The sequence below is a fragment of the Stenella coeruleoalba genome (genome assembly GCF_951394435.1).
Source record: "Stenella coeruleoalba genome assembly, chromosome: 4".
Taxonomy (NCBI): Eukaryota; Metazoa; Chordata; class Mammalia; order Artiodactyla; family Delphinidae; genus Stenella; species Stenella coeruleoalba.
The window spans coordinates 69,473,333-69,495,729 of record NC_137149.1 but is presented as its reverse complement, the minus strand read 5'-3'; the positions used below and the strand labels follow the sequence as shown (position 1 = coordinate 69,495,729).

Here is a 22,397-nt window from a genome sequence, read left to right as displayed (position 1 = left end):
ATTTGGTAGGTAATTTGATGAAAATGAATGTCTTAAATGAAGGAAATTCAGACTGCAATATAGCTGGCTAGAGTCTAAAAGTTTCCACCTTGATGAAATTCAAAGAAGTATCAACATTATCGGATGCTGCAAAGGCAGCCCACATGGTTGCAGTGGGACCGCTTGATCACAGTAGGAGAATGAAACAGCTGGTGAGGTGAGATTAAAGCATGACCTCGGTGTTGCCAGTGTTACCAATGGGCTCCTGGGAATTCTTCCACAGTAGTGCTGGAGATAAGGACTTGAGATTCACTGTGGAATAGAAGCCTGGATTCAAGAGTCAGTTCTTTCCAAGGATGATCTTGCCTTTCATTAATCTGTTTAGTGTCTCCAATGCATGGCCTTTCTTGCTTATTCTACATCCACTCCCAACCTCATCACAGCAGAAGCTGAGGCATTTATCCACGTTTCTGAGACCTGCAAAAGAATGACTGAAATAGACAGTTAATGTCCACCAAAGAGCCTCACAAAAAAGCCTTCTAGACTGACTATTCTAAATAGTGATTTCAGGTGCTCTAGCTCTGAGGAGTCGAAGCCATATGGCTGATTTTATCATTTCAGTATTAAAATTAACGATCAGATTTCATTTCCTGGATTTTTCCTCCCTAGGGTCTTATTTTACTATGTCCTCTCTAAGAGCAATATTTTAGCTTAGAATTTTCTTGGGTTTGTGGATATATTCATGGAAGATTTAAATAGCATTGCAGCTGTACAGAAAAGCTGTTCTAGTGTGTGCTTTGAAAATCAGCTTTTCAATAACTGATAGCTTTAGAACTGTGATTGAGAGGAAAAATCCAGTCCTTGTTAAACAAGCTATTTCAGCCACTGGCTCCGTGTTTCAAGCAGTTTGAAGGAAGAGTGGCTTACAACCTCATCACTTTGCTCCCAGAGAGGCAGGTTGGTGCCCATGGGCCTCATGCATTTCCTGTGTGGCAGCAGAGGGCACGAAGAAGGTGGGGCTAGATCCGGGAGGTGACTCTCTTTTGCTCCATAACGATCGCTCAGCCATACTTTTAAACAGGCAAATGCATGAAATGGGAGAGGAAAGACATTTAATTCTGGTTATCAGTTAATATTCCAGGATTGACTCATTAAACAGTCCATTAGCTACTGTAGTGGCCCAGGAAGTATAATCTGGATAGAATAAATGACTGTCATCTGGTTTTCAAGTGGATTTAAATGGACTGCTTTTAGCTATATAGCTTTGCCAACTACTTATCTCTAGGGACACATTGTGTGAGACTCATTTTTGCTGTTTTGAGTGTATAGGAGTGAATGATTTTGTTGTTGATTTATTTCAATACAGTTTACTCATCACTTATTTAAATATTATTTAGTCATTGGACTTATTTTGATTGTATGCTACTTAGTTTGTGGTACTGTGCTGGTCAGTGGGGAGAGGAAACTGGTAAGGCAGTGTTGCAGCCCTAAAGAAACTCACAGTTGGGAGGGGCACTCACGCAGCGTGCTGGATGTTAGGCTAGGAAGAAGCAAAGGATACTGTGTGAAGATGTCACAGTCCAGATTAGCGTCTCTGTGGTGGGAGATTCTGATGAGGGTGGAGGGGCTGTCAGGTTAAACTTCTCAGAGGAAGCGATGGCTAAGTACTATTTCAGAAAACGCAAAAGGGAGGCAAAGGTGATAGAGGAAAGGGAGTGAGTGAGAAGAGGATGTGACAAGACCCTGAAGCAAGACAATACAGCTTATCCTTGTAGGGCTAAATGAAGACATCCTGGCTAGAACCCAGGTGTTTTAATTGGGTTTCCCCCAAAGCAGACTTTGTTGCAAGGATTTGTGTGCAAGCAATTTATATTTGAACTGATCCCAAGATCACTGTGAGGAAGGTGAGATGGCAAGGAAGACAATCCAATAAAGTGTTACTAATGAGCAGATTTACCACTGTGTGCTCATCGCGCCAGAGGCTCTCTCAGAATACGTGTGGAACCCACCTCAGAATCGTCCCGTTGGGTGGCAGAGAAGTTGAGGTACTTATTTATCAGCTCTTATCTCTTGTTGATTATGTTTATTCAGGAGATGTTAACTTTCTTCTACTTCTGGTCAAACCCTCTCTCCCATTCCAGTCAAGCTCCTGTAGACAGAGCTCCCCTTAGGGGAGAAAAAGCTGGTAAGACACAGCCTGTCTGGAGTGATGTCTGTCTGGGTAAACCAAATGAATACAGACCAGGCACTCATAGCATATGCTACACTAGGGTACCCAGAGTGGTTAAGAGGAGGATTCGGGAGTAAAGGGGAGATGTAGCTGGACTGGAAGGCAGGATCCAAGTCATGTAGAATGTTACGTCATGTAGGTGTGTGTATGTTTAGAAAAACAATAGCATGCCAGCTGAAAGACTTTAAACAAGGAAGTGGCATTATTGATGTTACATTGTATAAATATTATTTTACACATAATAGAAGAGAGAGTAGAGAGAAGGAATGTTCATAAGGATATGAGGTCTGAGAACTTTAATAGCCTCTGAGTAGCTAAGTGAGATTATGTTGAATGCCTTTCCATGGCTTTGAAGAAAAATAGGAAGATTGGAAAAATACTGAGGAACCTGGATGGAAAAGAATAAGGCAGAAGGAGGCAAGAATCATTGAAGTTTTGTGGCTTGCAAAGCTAACTGGAGCATGTGCTAGCCTCTAAGATCTAGCATGTTTGTTTGGATAAATGTACTGGGTTCATTGGATATGAATAAATTTGTACGTAGATTTGACTTTGGTCAAAAGGGTTCCTTAAGGTTAAGAATTTGGGGCTTTCCCTCCACCTTTTTTTAAAATTAATCTATTTATTTATTTATTTTTGGCTGCGTTGGGTCTTTGTTGCTGCACGCGGGCCTTCTCTAGCTGTGGCGAGCAGGGGCTACTCTGCCTTGCGGTGTGCAGGCTTCTCATTGCGGTGGCTTCTCTTGTTGCGGAGCATGGGCTCTAGGCGCATGGGGTTAAGTGGTGGTGGCTCACGGGCTTAGTTGCTCTGCAGCATGTGGGATCGTCCCGGACCAGGGATCAAACCCGTGTCCCCTCCAATGGCAGGTGGATTCTTAAGCACTGCGCCACCAGGGAAGCCTTCCCCTACTTTTGTATCACCAGAGCCAAGAACAGTGCCTGACATACAAATAGGCACTCAATAAATATTTGTTGACTAATCGAATGAATGAATGAATGAATGAATTAAAAGTTTGTTATGCCCCTAGTACATGTCCTGCTGGAGAGATGGGTCTTCAGGTTGGAGAAAAATTTGGGAAGCAGACATTGATTTTATGATATTGATATAAAGATGGTAATCTAAGCCACTGGACAGGTTTATTTATTTACCTGAAGACTGAAAAAACTGAGATGTCTGAGAGTTGAACCCTGTGGAAAGGTGACAATTTAGGATTGGGTAGAGGAAGAGCATTCCATACTGGAGACTGAGAAGGGTAAGGGGAACATACCTAGATTATGGAATTTATAGGACCAATTTAAAGAAGGAAGAAGTGATAAGCAGTGTTAGATGCTGCCAGGACAGTACATAAGACGCAGGTTTTAAAAAGTGTCTACTGGATTAATCCACAAAGAGTTCCAAGGGAAAGATGGGAAGGGAAATAAAATAACAATGGGTTGAAAAGTAAACGACAGGTGAAGAAGTGGAAACATTAAGTGTAGACAATTTTTCCCTAAACTGGCAGTGATAGAAAGAGTGGTAGCTGGAAGGGGTCAAAGGTTAAGGAGTTGTGGGACTTGATATTTTCATTTCCTTCTTTGTAATATGAGAAAAGTTTTGGTATGTTATATGTTGAGAAAGTGCAAATATTTTTTAAATTGCTAATATGATTAAGTAGAACAATATCCACAGGATTATTGATTTTATGCTCTCTTCAAATATCTACCAGCCTAGAAGGAAACCTCTTAAATGGGAATCCTCAATTATCTCTTCCTACAGTTGGCAGATTTGGGCAAGTTGGGTTTTAGCTAGTTCTTAGCATTGCTGCAAGGAGTGGAGCTAATTATTTTCACCTAGGAATAGAAAGTAAGATGAATTTTGAAGAGAGCACAAAATGTAAGGTTCCCACACATTCCCAGCATTTTCTGAGGTGGATAGTTACAGTATTAATTTAACACTTAGTTCTGTTGAAAAAATACAATGAATAGCTGAGTATAGAAATAATGGAAACTTCTGTTCTAATATTTTATTTCACAGGGACTATCTACATTTTTGTCTTAGACTATGGATAACAATATCAAAATAATATTGAACAAGTATCGATCACTTACTGTGCTTCAGGTAGGGTGTTAAGCACTTTATGAATACTAATTCATCAATAACTCAGTAGTTATCATTATTATCCTCATTTTACCCAGGAGAAATACGTAGCACAGAGAGGCTAAATAACTTTCCCAAGACCACACAGCTAGGATTTAGCAGAGGCCAAGGCTTGAATCTACCTGATTTTAGAACCTATGGTTCTGACATTGGTTTTTAACTATCAGTATACTGCCAATAAGGATGAAAATGGAGACAGATATTTGGTAGCTTTTGGTTTTAGGATTCATTTTATTGGTGTCTACAGAGGGCACATTTCTCTTCCTGCCTACCAGATACTTGTGTCTTAGTTTCTGGCCTGCTTGGCTGAAGTGGTTACATTGGTGATATACATTAATGTGCTGATGAGCCATTTGCCATAAATTGCAACTCAGCTACTGGTTTAATTCCTGCTAAATTTGCAATCTGCCTTTACTGAAGTGCAAAATTTCCTTTCTTGTTATAAAGTGGTAGAACATGCAAAAGAGTCTAATACCTTATTTTCTAGCTCAAGTAAAATTATCTAGGCTCAGAGAGAGTTTTAAAATTTTCACTTTGGAGGAACAGCTGTTTCAGCATGAGAGCCTTATTAAATGTCGAATGGTTTTGCTAATGCCTCGTTGGAAACTACAGCTGACAGCATGACACTTACTCCTCAGGACAAGTCAAATGATTTCCTGGAGAAAATCAAAATGGCTTCAGCTGTTTAGGGGGTTGTCTGTTTGACAACTGGTGTGGTAGAGTATCAGTTTCTTCTGCTGACTTAATATGTTGTTTTACTACGGATGGAGATTTGTAATGAATTGTGTTAACAGGATAATTCAACATAGGCTTTATGACCAATTGACTGTGCTTCCACTTGTAAAGACTAGGGAATGGGATTGATTTTTAAAATATAAGAGCATGCACAAAAGGTGCTTAATGAGTACTTTTCTGCTACATACACATGTGTACACACATTAACTTTATACATAATTGGGCGCATGCATTGCTGAACTTCATTAACTTCAATTATTTGTAGATACTTACATGTTTGAAGAATCATTTTCAAGTCAGAAACTAGAGCTAGTGCTTATGTTGATATCTTCCCTGGGTTACAATTAAAGTTGAAATTGCAGTTTCCTATGCATGGTGGGGGAGTGTTTTAGTTTTTCCATATATTTGAGTAGTAATTTTGTAAACATCTTTTGAAAATTCTATATTCAAAATTAAGGGGAAGTCTGCGGAAGGAAGTTGGGGCACAGCTTCCCTCTTGTAGAAAAACTTCATAAAAATGTGTTTATCGTATAGAAGATGAATTTTTTTTTTTTTTTTTTTTTTTTTTTGCGGTACGCGGGCCTCTCACTGTTGTGGCCTCTCCCGTTGCGGAGCACAGGCTCCGGACGCGCGGGCTCAGTGGCCATGGCTCACGGGCCCAGCCGCTCTGCGGCATGTGGGATCTTCCCGGACTCGGGGCACGAACCCGTGTCCCCTGCATCGGCAGGCGGACTCTCAACCAGTGCACCAGGGAAGCCCAAGATGCATATTTTGAGTGGTGATGCTGGTTCATTTTTCAAACAACCTGAAGAGAAGCTTTCTCCAATTAAAAAAGAAACTTTGCACAGCTAGATTGCATTTGTGGTTAAGATAAAATTTTCTGTAAAATAAATCATCTAAATGTGGACCTATTTATAAATATTTATTTAGGCCTGAATGTAGAAGTTATATGGGATACAAAGTTATATCCATAAGCACATTATGATAACTAAGCACCAAAGAAATTGAACGAATATCAAGAAAAACAGGCGCAAGAACAGTTCATAAAAACTCTACAATTTTTACAGATACTGGAAAGGAAGGATTAATCAGAGGAAGATTTTTCATGGGATAACATGGATCAAACAGTAGTACAGTATTTACCTTATAATAGAAACTAAATAAATGTAACTAAAATCCAAATCTGAAAAACCAAGCGGTTCATAAATGTCACTTAATCTGGTTTGGGTTGTGTGGACATTTTTCAGGTAAATTCTTTTTTGCTTTCTTTGAATCCCATTAGTGTAGCTTTTTAGCATAGCAAATTAACATATTTGCTGTCGTAAGGAGCTTCCTGAGTGGCTAAAATTGTTAGTTTGGGATGCAAATCATGACTCGAACCCATTTTAACTGTCTGACCTTAGGAGAAGTACCCAACTTTCTTAGGCTTCAGTGTCCTCATTGGAAAAATGAGAATATTAATACTATTTCCTGGGTGGTTGTAGATGGTGTGTGAGGTTATTTGTGAAAACCATGTAGTGTAGTGCTTGGTCCATAGTGAGTGCTCAATGCATTGTAGAGATATCGATAAAGATTAAAGATTTCTGTCTGGCAAGTGCTAATATCAGATGTTAATTATTTAGAGTAGCCCCTGCATGGGAAGCATTGCCTTAACAGTCTATTTCAAAAAAATGTAAAAGAAAAGGAAGATTTTAGAACATCCTCAAGGTATCTCAAATTTTAATTGACAAGGAAAGTTATTGGTCTTCTTTATCCTTGTACCACTGAGGGAAATCTTTGAAAATTGTTCCCCTACCACGAGGCACTTTGTTCCCTTTCCCCACAGTCCCTCTTCCCCCTTACTTATCCCTGAAGTTCAGCTTATGTGTCACTTTCACAAAGAGGCTCTCCCAGCAATCAGGCTATGCCATGTACTCCCTAATTTAAAAAAAGTTTCCTTGATAGCGTTTATCGCTTGTTATAACTTTTTAATAATTCCTGGAAGAAATTGCAAGGCCTATACTTTTTCACCTCTGTAATTCCCAGTTTCAACAAAGTAATTTGAAAAATTGGACACTCAATACATATTGTTGAATGAATGAAAGAATTGGGTAAATCATTACCTTTCATAAGTCCTTCATTGCTTTTGAGCTTAAACGTGGATCTTCTGTTACTCACTTCCAGCAAGAGATGAAGCATGGGACTTGAGCCTTTTTTCCTAAAAATAAATCTATTAAAGCTATCATGAATGTTTAGATCCAGTAGGTAAACATTATCTAATATTTCAAAGACATTCAGCCCCCTTTAGGTAAGATGCGTAGTTCATCAGAGACTTCCTTACACAGCACAGCTATGATTTTACAAAATGACTTGGATGATAATTCTTGAGCTTTGGAATTTTCCCCCCGAGCAGAAGTATAACGAAGATCTGGCCTTGATAAATTATTCCTTTTTAGACATTGCCCCTGTTGCCTTTGCTGATGCAGACAAAATTATGACTCAGACTCCTTGCTACGCCAGCCTCCTATAGGGTTGGCAGGGATCTGAATTTTTCTGGTTGGCTATTTATTATAGCACAGTTTCATTATGATCAAGTCATATCAAGTCTATATTAAGAAAAAAAACATTGTCCAAATGTTTTCTAAGTTCAACTATAATTTTCTGAATATTTTAAGGCTGAAACAAATCATTTCCAAAGGATGATTGCTTTAAAAAATGAATTTATTTGGACATCCAAGTTAGGAATTCAGAAACGTAGTAAGATTTCTTTTGCAATATTTTATCAGATATCTACTTATATTACCCCTACTTTTAAGGATTTAAAAAATATTCTTAATATAAAATGTGAACAGAAGTTATAAATTGTTATTAATGACATTTTTCCAATATTTAAACAAACGCATGCTCTGAAATCCACAACACATGTACACACACTGTGACATAAAAGTCATAATCTGCAAGAGAGGCAAAAATATTTAGGGAAAAAATATTGGGTAGTTAAAGAAGGATCTGGAGCTAAGTCCAAATTAGAAGGTTAAATGAAAATCCCAGTTAACTGAAGTCCTCTGATTTGGGTGAAGAAAAGCTGAAAGGAACTCAAGAGGTATCCTGGGAGAACTTATATGCAGGCAACTTGGACAGTTTAGAAAGATGATGTAGATGCCCCCTGGTGGATATATGGAAGTGTTTTCATTTACCAAGGACAAGTAAAAATATTACAAAGAAATCAATGCTTAATTCCTGTCAAAAGCATCTCAGTTTCTCTACGTGTCTAGTATCTTAACTCTGCCTAGGATTTGGGGTTATCAGTAAAGGATACTGGAGAAGAGAGAACAGACTAGAAACAAAGAAAATATCTGAGAAGAGAAAGCTGCAAGTTTGTTTAGGTTTTATTTTTTTCCTATGAGAGGGTTAACATTCACTATTTAAAAATCTTAAGATAATTGTCTCTTAAGTTTAAATTTATTAAAGTTAGATGATTGTCTTAGTCTCCTCAGGCTGCCGTAGTCAAATTACATAGATTGGATGGCTTAAATAACAGAAATGTATTTTCTCATAATTCTAAGGGCTAGAAAATCCAAGATCAGGGTTCTGGCAAGTTTGGTTTCTGGTGAGAGCTCTCTTTCTGGCTTGCAGACTGCTGCCTTCTTGCTGTGTCCTCATATGACACAGAGAAAAAACTCTCTGGTGTCTCTTCCTCTGTTATAAGGACACTAGTTCTATCTAATCAGAGCTCCGTTCTTATGACCTCATTTAATCATACTTCCTTAAAGATCTTATCTCCAGTATAGTACCCTCCCTCAAAAGGGGACACAATTCAGTCCATAGCAATAATGAAAACCTCTTAATGTTTTTTTAACCTTCTTTGACATTTGCTGCCTTGTACTATCCCCAGTCTGGTGTCCTTCATTGTCCCATTTCCTACTTCCAATTTAAATGCGGAAGAAAGTCCTTTTGGCTGCTGTAATTGAACTAAGAGATAAAGTAAAAAGAGTGCCAGACCAATAATGCCAGACCAATATATCCACAGATACAATTCTTTTTAACATTCCATTACATTTAGAAAGTGGGCCAGCCAAACTGAGTTGCTGAAGTTCTAATTGTGAACCAGTGTTCTGTGTATGTCTTTTCATAGCATCTTGAGGTGTGAACATCATCCTGTAGGTTGGATTACAACAGTTCTTCCGGTCTTTGCTGTTTCCCTGATGCCAGTTTCTAGACTTCACTGATAGGTGGAAAGTTCCGGAAAGAGATCAGTGATGTGTTACGTTAATACAATGAGATGCCTTTTTTAGACAACCCACATCTCTTCTGGACATTGAAATACCTGTGGCTGTAGGTTATTTCCTCCGTGTAGCTTTGACATATGGTTGTGGCAGCTGGGTAGTTAAAAGCATGTGAGCTGGATGCCGGGTGCAGAAGAACCGCTCACTAAAAATTAACCATTGTTGTTGCTGTTGCTTTTTTCCTAGATGAGCTTTTTATGTTTGTCTCACGCCACCAGTTATAGGATTTACTCTAGTGTTAATCCTTACCTTTACAATGTCTAAAATGTATTTTAATTTTGTTAATTGAATTTTATATTTCCTTGTGTTTATTCTTATTTTAGCCAGCAACGTTCTTTTCATGGCTGACTTCACCACAGACTGTCCTTTGCTTCAGTGGTCCTCTACCTTTCTGAGTATTCAAAACGGTGGCCTTATTTTTATAGAAAGATAGAAAAAATATTCTAAAATCTTGTCTATAATGATTTGTTCATGAGTGACATACTTTTTTATTTTGGAGGAAGGATCTTGTTATCTGCCTTCTGGTTATTTCTATATAATGTTCTTTTGATGCGTATTATGTACTAAGCACCTTACAGGAGTTATCTTATTTATTCCTTATGAGGAGCTACTGTTATTACTCCTGTTTTAACAAGGACTTTGAGGTTTCAAGAGGTCAACCAACGTGTCAGATATCCCACAGCTAGTAAATGGCAAATTCAGTATTCGAGTCCAAGTCTGTCTGATTTGACGGTCCACAATCCTAACTATTTAGCCAATGTTTCCCAACTTCTGATTCCTGATGACTGACAATAGCATAACTAATAATTAAGACTTCCTCCAAAAAGGCCCTGAGGCTGATCCCAGGTTATTCTTATAAACACTTGGTGTGACTGTAATGCTACTTGAGAGAGAGAAGATTCATCCAGCTCAGTGTTTGCATTTGGAGAAAGTGAGTGGAGTGTGCTTTGCCCTCTACCCTCTCCAGTGTTAATGTTGGTAGCGTTTGGTGAACATAGCTCCCGGAGCATTTCCAGGTAGCATTCTGGTCAAGTCCAAGTCTGCTTGATCAAGCTGAGAACTTCTGCTCTGACTGGTGAAGTCTCCGATAAAAAAATTTCCTCTCCTAGAGCCATGTATTTATACAAAGCCTTGGCAAATAAAAAGAAGCCCTAGGAATCACTATGAAGCAAAACTAACTACAGAATTGCATATCTTCAAGAAACCCTACTATTTTAAACTTTCAACTTCTAAATATGTGAAGACAAAATGAATGCATTCTGTAAGACATTGTTCTCTGGTAATTCCAAATTGAAGACATAAATTTCTTATCCCAGTGCCAGATATTGAAAGTAATATTTCTATAGCTTATGGAAATCCAAATGTTGAATTAAAAGCTAACATTGGGAGGAAATGAAATACAGTAGAGAACTCGGCGTTTTCATTTCTACACTTTGTTGTTCAGTGTGTAACAATTGATGAAATATTTAGCATGTTTATTTGTAGGGGATGTTTTTCATTTCTATGTGGTAGCATCTTTTAAAAACACTACTGATGGTCCTCTGTAAATCATTACCTTGGGGTTTAGTTCCAGCTGCTCTACCATAGTTGTTTATTTCCTTATTAAATAAGATGTGTGGCTAACCCCTGAAGCCCTGTCAGAACAGCCTTGAATAAATGTCTTTGCATTATTGGATTTTTTTTTTGGTATGTAAATCATTGATATTCTAGAAGATAAACCTGTTCATTATTAGCCTTGTTTGTTTTTAATTTAGAAGGGTGAAATTACATTTTATTAAACTTCATTAGCTTCTCAAGCAAGCAATATGAACGTAGCTTGCGTTCTGCAAACCTCATCATAGTCACTTTATCTCACTGCTGCTAGAGTAATTAGTTGAGTTTTCTCTTTGCAGTTGATAAGACTTCTTTAGAAATCGTGTCAGATCACAGTCATGACTGACGAATTACTTGGATTTGCTCCTGTTTGCCTGTTGCTGCTTTAATTTGTTGTTAATGTTTGAATCTATCACCTCGCATCTCTATCCCGCCAGTTTCCCTTGCATCTGACTAACGTGACTAATGACAAAATGATTTCAAACTAAATCATCTTTTAAAATTCAAATTAAGCTTAGGTGCTTTTCTTGTTTGGAACCACTGTGTGTCTGCTGAATACTGATGGAGCCACTGTACACTCTGTGAAACATAACATCACTCTGACTGTCGCATTGGTTGTTCCAAAACTTGAAGGCTGTGTGAATATTATTCCCAGTGAGTCCCGTGCCAGGTAGCTCAGCAGATTTTTCAATCCTTTCACAGTTTGTCATCATGGAAAATGACAACTACTTTTTACATAGTAGACCTTGAGACATCAGTGTAAAATAACTTGAGTATCATTGGGCTGCCGGGCAGAGAACAAGGATTTAAGCCTCAAATCAGTCTAATTCTCTTTTCCATATAGAGGTTATGATATTTAGAGTGTTGAGACTTCTTAGGCATTCTTAGTCAGCCTTGGGATTGAGTCAGGATAACTTATATAGTTTAGGTACTACCTGCAACATTCTAGAAATATGCCCATAAACAAAGAAATAGTAATCTGAAGGTCGGATAGAAAGTTTCTGACACTTTCTCTTTAATTTGAAAAAAGAATCTTGACTCTGTATTATATCCATTTCAGTGAAATTTATTAAAAAAATGAAGTAGGTGCCTGCTGTGTGCATTAGCCTGCGATGATTAATAAGATAGTTTTACGCTCTAGAAGTTCACTAATACTTTAAAACTGGGAATAAAAAGATTTTACCTTTGTTTTCAGATGTTAATCCTAGTGGCACACTTCATACTGCTCCCTCCATTTTCATAAAGTCTGGTGCTTCGTGGATTCTTTTTTCTGGCCACCTTAGACTGATCCTCTCTCTTTGACTTGGGATCACTGTTTTCTCCAGACGTATTCTTCAAGTCTATGCGTACATTTCTTTGATACTTGTAACTTGCGTAGCAGTGGATGTTGTCAGAATATAATTCTCAAACCATCAAAAACGTGAGTCATGTAAATATGGAATGAACCTGTATCAAAGTTTTATCTAACTCATTAATTAAGGAGTAATTAAATAGTAAAACGGTTCAAAATCTTTTTTGAGAAATGCCTATAAGTAGCCATTAAATTTTTTTCAAAAAAGGATACTAGAATGCGATTACCAGATTAGATACAGAAGTAGTTAATATCCTTCAGGGCATCAAAACCATAACCTTTGGGGCTCTTTTCTACTGAACAGGAATCTATAAGTTAATATGCAACTTCACAGTGTTTGGGGTCAAATCCAATATTAAACAGCAAACTCAAACTCAAGTATCTTCCCCTAGAGACTTAATAATCCTTGGGTGGACTTTTTAAACGATAGTCCATACTGACATTGCAGGGACACGCTGTACTCCTGATTTCCAAGTCTTGCATAATTTTTTAACATATACTTGACTATTACAAATACTTGACTGACTCAACTATATAGGTGTAGTTTATCAAGTTCCTTAATGCCTCGTCCACACTTGTGCATCCAAAGGCTGTGCAACATGGCAGAGCACTCAGTAGGTCACTCACTCTATGACTTTCATCTACCATAACACTTCTGCTGTTATTCTCCTCTACCGTAAAATGAGAAACTGGAATAATGTGATCGCTAGAATCTCTCCTAGCTTTACAGTATGGTTATTCTTTAAGAATGGAATTATAAAGGGCAGAATATCTTGGTCCTTTAAAATAACATGGAATACACAATAGGGTCCCCTAATGGTCTTTGATGAATTCTGGGCAGACTAGCTCTCTAATTATCCTGGAATGTCTGAGAAACTTCCCCTGACAAGAGGTGTGGCAATAGCTCCTGTTAGGCCCTTGATTTAATTGGTCTATATACGTTGTCTAGTGCCACACTAATGCTGCATAACAAAACAACTACAAAAAAAAATTTGTTTTCAAGTCTGAGTCAACTGGGAAGTTCTGTTGATCTTGATTAGGCTTGGCTCAGCAGTTCATCATTTCTGAGCTGGGACAAACACAGGTGTCTAGTGGTCAGCTATCTATTGGGCGATGTAGGATAGCCTCACTAGGATGACTGGCTCTGCTCCAAAGGATCTCTCCAGCAGGCTAGCCCAAGCTTGTTCTTGTGGTGTTGGTGGCAGTGTTTTGAGAAAGAGTGGAAGCAAGCAAGGACTCGTAAAGCTAAGACTCAGAAATAACTCACCCCCACTTCCACCACATCCAGTTGGCCAAAGAAAGTCATAGGAAGTCTGTGGGGAAATAGAGTCCATTTCTTGATGGGAGGAGAAGGGGAAATTCATTTTACAAGGGGCATTAATATGGAGCGGGAGGACAGATTGGTGCCATGTTTGTATTCAATCAGCCATATTAGAACATCATTCACAGTTGGGATTTCAGGATGTTCCAGGAGGATTCTGATCTGGAGGGAAGGAAGACAGGGTCCTATAAGTGTTCTTGTGCTTCCTTCTGGGGTGCAGTTAAGTCACTTAGAGTTAGTTTCATCTGTTAAGGTCCTACTTTTAAAATTCAGTAGGCAGGATTAGAGCAGTCTTAGGGGGTAATTATTCCATATTACTGAGGCAGGGCCCTTCTGAGGACTTTACCAAATGCTACATGAATGTTGAGATTTTCCATTATGTCTGGTGGGAAAATGCACTATTCCTGGCTTGGTATGTGCTAGGTACCGTTTATTCTAATCCTTTCAGGTGGTTCTTTTTGCCTTGGGTAGTTACACTCAAAAATGGATCTGTGCTTAGCAAAATTCTCAGTGGGGACTCTTCAGATTTTTTGGACTTTTCTTTTTGGCATCACCTTCTCTGGTACCTTTTCCTGTGAACTCTAGCCACCTTGATTTCCTCACCTTCTCAGCTTCATCTCCTCAATTTAGGTAGTCTGTCAGATTGTTCCTGGATTCTCCTTTCCCGCTCTACAGCATGCAAGCTCAAGTTCTTTTCTTCTCTCTCAATGATTGTGTCCTATGTTGTCTAATGTCCAATGTCTTCAAAAACAGTTGTTTTACAAATGTTTTTAGTTTTTTTGTTACTTCGTGCAGGAGAGTAAATTCAGTCCCTGTTACTTCATTTAGGCCAGAAGTAGAAATCTCCACTTCTTAGAATTTAGTCTGAGGGAAAATATGAGTTTCTAAAGATTATGGGCAACCCAACTTTTGGTGGAAGAGGGCAATATGCAAATATCAGACTATATTTGAAAATATATATTTCTCTCCTGCTTATCCAGTTGGTCCTTTATTACTCCCTTCCCTTCTCTTCTTGGTATATTTAGCATTTTGCCACGGTTGACCCATCATTCTGTTTTACTTTTTGTATATTTTTGATTGTGTCGTGTGTGGGTGTGCATTTTATCTTCCTAGTGATATTGTAAACTCTTTAAATGTTGTGGATATTATCCTTCTTTATATTTTTCACCATGTGTATAACATTTTAGAATTAATTCTAATTAATTGATTATCCCTTTCTGTAAAGAGGGACTCAAAATCTGAGGATTAATTAGGTGGTGTTTACAATGTGCTTTGTAGAGGAAAAGTACAGGGTAAATAACGGTACCTTGAACTTTTAGGTGGATGTCAATTTTGGTTTCACTTGTCTCCACCTAAATTGGCTGCCGTATTTTAGACTACAATTGCTCATGAGTTCAGCTGCAAACTGTTTAGATGAATACTTCAGGCTGACATGAAGAATACGTTCTAAACCTCTCAGAACCTGCTTTGGCTCTGCATGTTGTGAGGCTTTTTCTTCTTTCTCTACTCAGGGAACTTGAAGCCATAGTTCACGAGTATGTAAGATATGGATTGAACACTTTCAACCTGCTTGATAAGTGTAGTATTGAAAAGAGATTCTACTTGTAGAATAAACACTTCTCTGCAAGGGAGTTTACAGTTAATTGTATATAATATTATCCATAAAATTCCTTGCAGACTGGCTCCTTTTAATCACCCACTTGTGAGCTGTTCTTCCTCTCTCTCTCCTCTACTTCTCCATCTCCTCACCCACCATTTATTTCATAAAATGGTGGGGGAAGAGGGTAGAAAAAGCAATTACAGTATATCCTTAATATAACTCAGAATAAACACAATTAAGGCGGAAAAATGGTTGCAAAAAATCATAGTGTCTTCTAAAGACAGACATGATTATTTGGGGAATCATTTGAGCAATTACTTTCCTTTATTAGTATGGACAGTCTATACGGTTGGCTATATGGTTATTTGTCATGCCTGTCAAAATATAAAAATTAATTTTAATACTGACCATCTGTATTCAAATGCAGTCTTGTTCTACAGATAAAATAATTTTATGGAAAATAGTGAATTCCATTTTGATTTAAATACTCTTTATTGGTAAATAGTTTGAACTCAGATATTTATGCAATGATATGGTGATGCTGTTTATATGTATGATACAACATTTTATTTAAAAATGATTTTCCTTTTTTTCGGCTGCGCCACGTGGCATGTGGGATCTTAGTTCCTGACCAGGGATTGAACCCACGCCCCCTGCATTGGAAGCATGGGGTCTTAACCACTGGACCGCCAGGGAAGTCCCCAAAATGATTTTCCTTTGTATTTGCATTACTAATTGTGGTGAAAAACTAAAATGCATGAGGATTTCTAGACTTTATATAATAATGTCTATGGAAGATTATGAAAATAATTCCCAGGGATTTGGAAATTAAAGCTTTTGGAGCTTCTGTCATTTTTAAAGGAATGTTATACACATGGGGATGGTTATTATTGTTTTTATTCTGTGCCCAAAGTAGATATAGTTCTTCCTGTTTATAAAGCAAACATGTACAAAACTCACTGAAATGTATACAGCATATCAGAGAATATTATTTACAATAAAACTCAACAAAGAAGTTGTACAGCTATCATCATGAATTCTTAAAGTCAAATCAAGTATAACTCTAGCTTATAGTCCTAAAAGCCTAACCTTTCTATAGATTTAAATTCTAATAATTTATAAGAATGGATAATATTTTGAAATAGCAGATGTTTGATTCAGAGTTTCACATATATATATATGTCCTTTTTTAGTTAGGTATTTTTAAGCTTTTACATCAAGTTGAGTGACTATAGCATATTAATAAAGGTTTATTTTATGAAAACAGCTAATTTGTAACTCTTTGACCCATTTAAAGTTTGTATAACTCTACATAAAATTACATAGCCAATATAATTTTTAATATACCTTTTCAGAACTCAAATGCCAATCTGAACATGAGAAAAAGAGCCAATGCCTTGGTTCACTCTGAATCTGATGTTGGCAACAGAACTGAGGTGGGAAACCATTCGAGCAAGTCTTCCACGGTTGTTCAAGGATCTTCTGAAGCCACACCACAGTCTTACTTAGCTTCCAGTCCAAACCCATTCAGCCATGCAAATGCAGCTGAAACTATATCCGCCGCAAGAGCAATTCCACCTGCTTCTCCTCCTCCACCTAGTAGAACTGGGTACGTGCCCCGAAAAGTTCCAGTTGGATCTGCTTCTACCCAGCATGTGTTTGGATCAAGACTGGAGCGAATTAAGACCACAGTTAATAGCATAGGGGCTTCTGGGAAGTTGTCAGCCACTACTGCTCCCTCGGCTCCACCACCTTCTGGATCTGGCACAAGTAAAATAGACAAATATGCCCGCATTCTCTTTCCAGTAACATTTGGGGCTTTTAATATGGTCTATTGGGTTGTTTACTTATCTAAGGACACTATGGAGAAATCAGAAAGTCTAATGTAATTTTGTTGCTATAATAATTTCCTAAAAGATGATGAACTTCATGCAGAATGTCTTTTTAAATGTTTTTAAAGATAAACAGTTGTTCTTCACTAAAATAAAAATTCCATGTAAGTTTTCCATTTAAAAAATTCAAGCCAGTCATTGGGAGAGTTAATTAATTCCTCAGTGAAGGGAAAGTGAGCCATCTTTCATTTCAGAAAGATGATTTAAATAGAATCAATTCAACATTCAAATTAGACAGGATACAGACCATCCTGGAAAGCTGGGACAAGAAAAATAGGGCTATTAGAGATCCATGGTGCATATTTATGCATTGAAATTTGAAAACAGACTATGACATTTTCTAATACACACTATGAATATCAACCAGCCACCCTAAATTTCCCAGTGGCACTGCCCTTAAGCAGAATTATCGGATATGATATGCGGTGACCTTTGGAGATCCTCTTAGTATCTTCAAGAAAAGGACTTTCCCTGTTAAATGAAACATTTTTAAAAGGAAAATGGAACACAACAAATACTGACCAATAGAGTGAAACCTCTGCTGCAACAAAGACAGAGACCAGGGAAAATGTGTTCCCTGCATGTTGGCCAAACAGGACTTAACAGTTGACTTGAAAATTTGTGCTTTGAGCCAAAGTTTAACTTATTGTATGAATTCCTTTTGATAATAGTTCATTCAGTTATGTATTCTTTCAACATAGAGTTATTCAGAGCCTACCACGTTCCAGGCACTATGCTAGACACTGTCTCTCTAGATAAGCTTATTCACCTTTACCTGCAATGTTACTCAAATAGTAGAACAGTCAATGCATGCTAATGAACCATCAACTAGCAGCAGACACTGCATTCTTTAATGGAGGAAATTTATTTAGAGTCTGATGACATATTCAAAATATTTGTTTCTCCTATATTGATAGAGGATAACAAGTGTATTCTTCATAGAGCCACTTTTGAGATTAGTACACATTAGCACAACTTCAGCAATTGACTTCAGAGTATAACGAAAATGTGGTGCAGATCGTTCTCTAAGTGAAAAGCACTGTGTACCTCAAAGTAGAAATCTGGGCACCGTAAGACCTTATAGATTACCTGTCTCAAATTCGATCAGAATCACAGAATATAATTTGATCAGAATCACAGAATCATCAGAATTAGGAATCCAGTACAAGGCTTTTTAGATGCTTTTCCCAACATAGATCTATATCAACTGGTGAAATGCTAAGCTTCTAGGGAGTTTTTGTGTCCATAGTTCTGTATTTCTGGGCAGTTCTGTGTTTATTTTGGAGGGGGGAGTTTTTGTATAGTTTCATAATGAAGGTGAGTATTTTAAAAGAACAGCAAAGGCCTGGAGTAAAGAAAAAAAATTATAGCCAGGGCGTAGAATACTGCTGACTCTGTTATGCAATTTATCAGGATTTTCATGAGCTGATTTTTCTTTTTCATTAGGTAGGCTTAACAACTTAATTGAATTTCTTGCAGCAGTCCTAGGCCACTAAATCTGGGTCTAGTTTTTTACTGTGTTACTTCCAAGATTTTTCTTCTGTACTTCTCTCTTCCTGATCTGGGGTAGGTGAATGAATGTGTTCTGGGTGTTTGGGGAACATTTTGGTAGAAATGGCCACCTTGCAAACAGGATCTCTTATTTTTTAGAAAAGAAATGATATTAATTAATTGGCATTAGTTTTTTAGTTGTTGCATTGCCTTGGAATGGTTGTATATGAGACCTGTAAAATGTGCAGACGCCAAATATTAATTGTGGGTCATATCTGAGAATTCCTTCTTGGCTATGTCTCTAGGTATTTCTTAGAATCATCAATAATTTTAAGGCTGAAGAATACTTTAGAAATCATCCAATCCAAACCCCTCATTTACAAATTGATGCCAGTAATATGAAGCCCAGTAAAATTTGTATATATGTATATATTTAATAAAAAGTACTTATACAAAAAAGCTGATAATAAATTATTTCATGAATGTGAGTAGATTTCTAGCCTTGAGGACAATGTTTGAAATTGTGGTTGGAAGCTATGACTGGTCTTTATTCCAAAAAAATGACCTTATTTCTTTGGTAAGGAATATACTCCTTGCTTGTCTGTTAGCCTATTCTTAAGAAATATTTCATTGGCTTCCTTTTTTAAAAAGAAATTCTTCTTTAAATTTTTACAGATTTTTAAAGGGATAAAAATAAATGATTTTAGATTTGTAGATCAGTGATACAGGTGGATTCACAGTTTTTTCCTTACCTTTGTGTTAGAAAAAGATTTTAAAATAAATCAGGTGGCCAAACAAAGAGAAAGGACAAAACTTAACCAGGGATTCTTAATTGGAAGAATAAATTGACCAGTATGTTTACTCATTCGTATGAAAAGAAATTATTTCAATTGCACACAGCGTTAGTAATAAAAACGCATAGTTTGCTTTCCTTAACTCAATTCCATCAAATGAATTCAAAACTAAATTTTTTATTTTGGGCACCATTTCTATCTTTTCAATAACTCAGAGCTGTGTTAAATGGAACACTTTTGTGAAGAAACAGTCACTTTTCACTATGAGAAAATGTCACAAGAGTCATTATTAGAGCCTAAATCCTGGCAATTTGTGAAGAAGAATGGCTGAGAATGATACCTTTGTATGTCTCTATCTTTTTTTTTTTTTTTTTTTTTTTGCGGTATGCGGTCCTCTCACTGTTGTGGCCTCTCCCGTTGAGGAGCACAGGCTCCGGACGCGCAGGCTCAGCGGCCATGGCTCACGGGCCCGGCCGCTTCGCGGCATGTGGGATCTTCCCAGACCAGGACACGAACCCATGTCCCCTGCATCACCAGGCGGACTCTCAACCACTGCGCCACCAGGGAAGCCCATGTATGTCTCTATCTTTTAAAGATGAAATTCAGAATTGTTTTCTTTAGTACCAGGATCTATATTCTAGCTTTCAATTCCAAGTTGGCCACTAACTGCTACATAATAACTTCTAGTTTCCTCCAGGCATGACTAGGGATGATAATATATTTACATGATTAATCCACAGTTGAAAATGACTTGCATTTGTGTATATACAGAGCATTTGAATAATGTGTACTTTAAATTGGACCTCACAAATCTTGAATTCAAGTCGGCAGAGAGTAGAGTCACCCTTTTTCACAGATGGACATGAATCATAGAGAAGTTAGTGACAAGGATAAAAGCACCGAGCTGGAATGAACTTTGAAAGGTCATTTTTCAGTCATTTAAAAAAATCAAAATTTATGCAAAAATTGATGAGGAACAAAATACCCAAATTTTAAAAAATATGGGATCAGTATTAATAATTTTTCCTTTTGCATCAGGCTCTAATATTACTTGGCATGGCATTGGTATAGATGGTGGAAAAAAAGGATGCATGTAATTTTATGACTGTTGATGTGGAGCAAAAAGAGTGATGGCAGGGAAGGCTCCACAGAGATATTAACTGAATTTTGTAGAATGACTGGGAGTTCTTGCCCCTCTGCCTACTCCCACAAGCAACAAAAGCACATTTGTACCACCATCTGAAGCTTGAAAAGAGTTACATGTTTGGAACTTCAAGGGGAACTCTTACTACAAATAGTTCAAGGTATTGGGAGGGAAGGTGAAAGTGGGAAGTGAGAGTTGCTGATGTTGGAAAGACCTGCTGGGGTGGATTAGAGAGAGTTTTGTGTAAATTACCTAAGAGATTAGACGTGATCCTGGATTAGTGGCAATTTATTAAAAATCTTGCAGGATAATAAGATGAAAATGAACATGCTATGCTTCTGTTTTAGAGAAATCATTTGATTGCTGTATGAGCTATGGAATGGAGGGCCATGAATCTTGAGGTAGTACAAAAATTGGGATGTCTAACTTTTCTTTTCCCTCTCAATTAATCTTTGCCTTCTAATTCTTTTTTTAATCCCAGTGACTTCATTGTCATTTGTAAAAATGCTATGAGATTGTTAAAAATAAAGATAGGTATTGCAGAAAATTAAAAAGAGTCTCAAAATCCCACCATGGAGAAATTGTTAATATTTCATGAGTATCGTGCCAGATACTTTTGTATAGATGTTTGTTTTGAAAAGCAGACTGATTGATTAAAAGACAGAATTTTGTAAATTTAGGAGCCAAATATGCCATATATGAATGCTGTTAAATAATTTTAAAGCATTAAATTTACCTTTGTCTAAATTTAAGATAAAAATATAAGGGTAAAACTTAAGAAATTATTGAAATTTTTATAGTGTTTAATCAAAGCAGAAGATTTGATGGACACCATGTCTTTATATCCCAGATTTCAGTCTTTATTTCAGGAATTATTTTTTTCCTATTATGTGTCTAAATGATTTTTTTCAGAATGTTCTTTTGTTTCCATATCTCCTTATAGTATTCTCTACAATCACTTTTATGTTTTTAAACTTGTTGTCAACTTTTGTCAGCCATAACCCAAGTGAGTTTTCAGTTGTGTTTACTCTGTTTTGTAACCTCTAAAATAATTTTCATCTTCATAATGGGCTTCTTCTTTTCCCTTGCTTTCTTGGTCTGTGCCACTTCATTTTTTCATTTCTTTCTGCTTGTTTTTATAATCTCTTCATTCAGATATCTCTTCTTTGAGCTTCTCACTCTCTTAATGAGATCATGTCTATAATTTATTTGAGACTACAGAGAAATATTTATAAAAATTTTTCCTCTGTTTCGTGAAAAAAATTTTTTCCCTGGTTTGAACTTCATCTGCTTTTCCATTGTGTTTTTGTCCTTTGCCTATGTTCCAGGCTGGTTTCTTTCTATTAATCACTGAATGAAGCCAGCTATTTACTGAACTATAGTGTGGGAAGTGATGGGAGAGTGAATCAGATCAGCCCACAGCAGCTATTTAAATTTCAGGTTTCAAGCCCACCTCCCCAAATCTGTTTTATCTTCTGCCCAGGGATCATATTATTTCTCTGTTGTTGACATCTGGGTGGTCTATGTGGCTCACGGTGTAGAACTCTCGGTTTTACTTTCTCTGCGTTGTTAGTGCTTTAATGGTTATTGCCACTTCTTCCAACTTTCCCACTGTAAAGCCAGTAATCCGTATCATCCAGCAGGCTGTTTCACAGCTATCAAGTAGAGTCCACTGGCAATTTTTTCTTTACCCCCATATTCTACCATTTGGGAATAAATAACTGGAAACCTATGCTTTTCTCTTGCCTTTTCATACTCCATGTCATGGTGGCTTCAGTCTTTGGAGGACATCTCAGGACCCTAACACTCAGTAAGATCTATATCCTATCAGGATATGTATGCCAGTCAATATTCTTTCTCCTGTTAGTG

General features: G+C 37.3%; 1 protein-coding gene across 1 annotated transcript in view; it reads left to right on the top strand.

Moving 5' to 3' along the window:
- GABRA4 (gamma-aminobutyric acid type A receptor subunit alpha4) overlaps window positions 1-18,989 on the top strand; it is a 66,437-nt gene extending 47,448 nt beyond the window's left edge. The window contains exon 9 of the mRNA XM_079920698.1: window positions 16,563-18,989. Coding sequence (XP_079776824.1) covers window positions 16,563-17,096 — 534 coding nt within the window. The 3' untranslated portion in view covers window positions 17,097-18,989. The remainder of the gene's footprint in view (window positions 1-16,562) is intronic.
- Window positions 18,990-22,397: the final 3,408 nt, after the last annotated feature.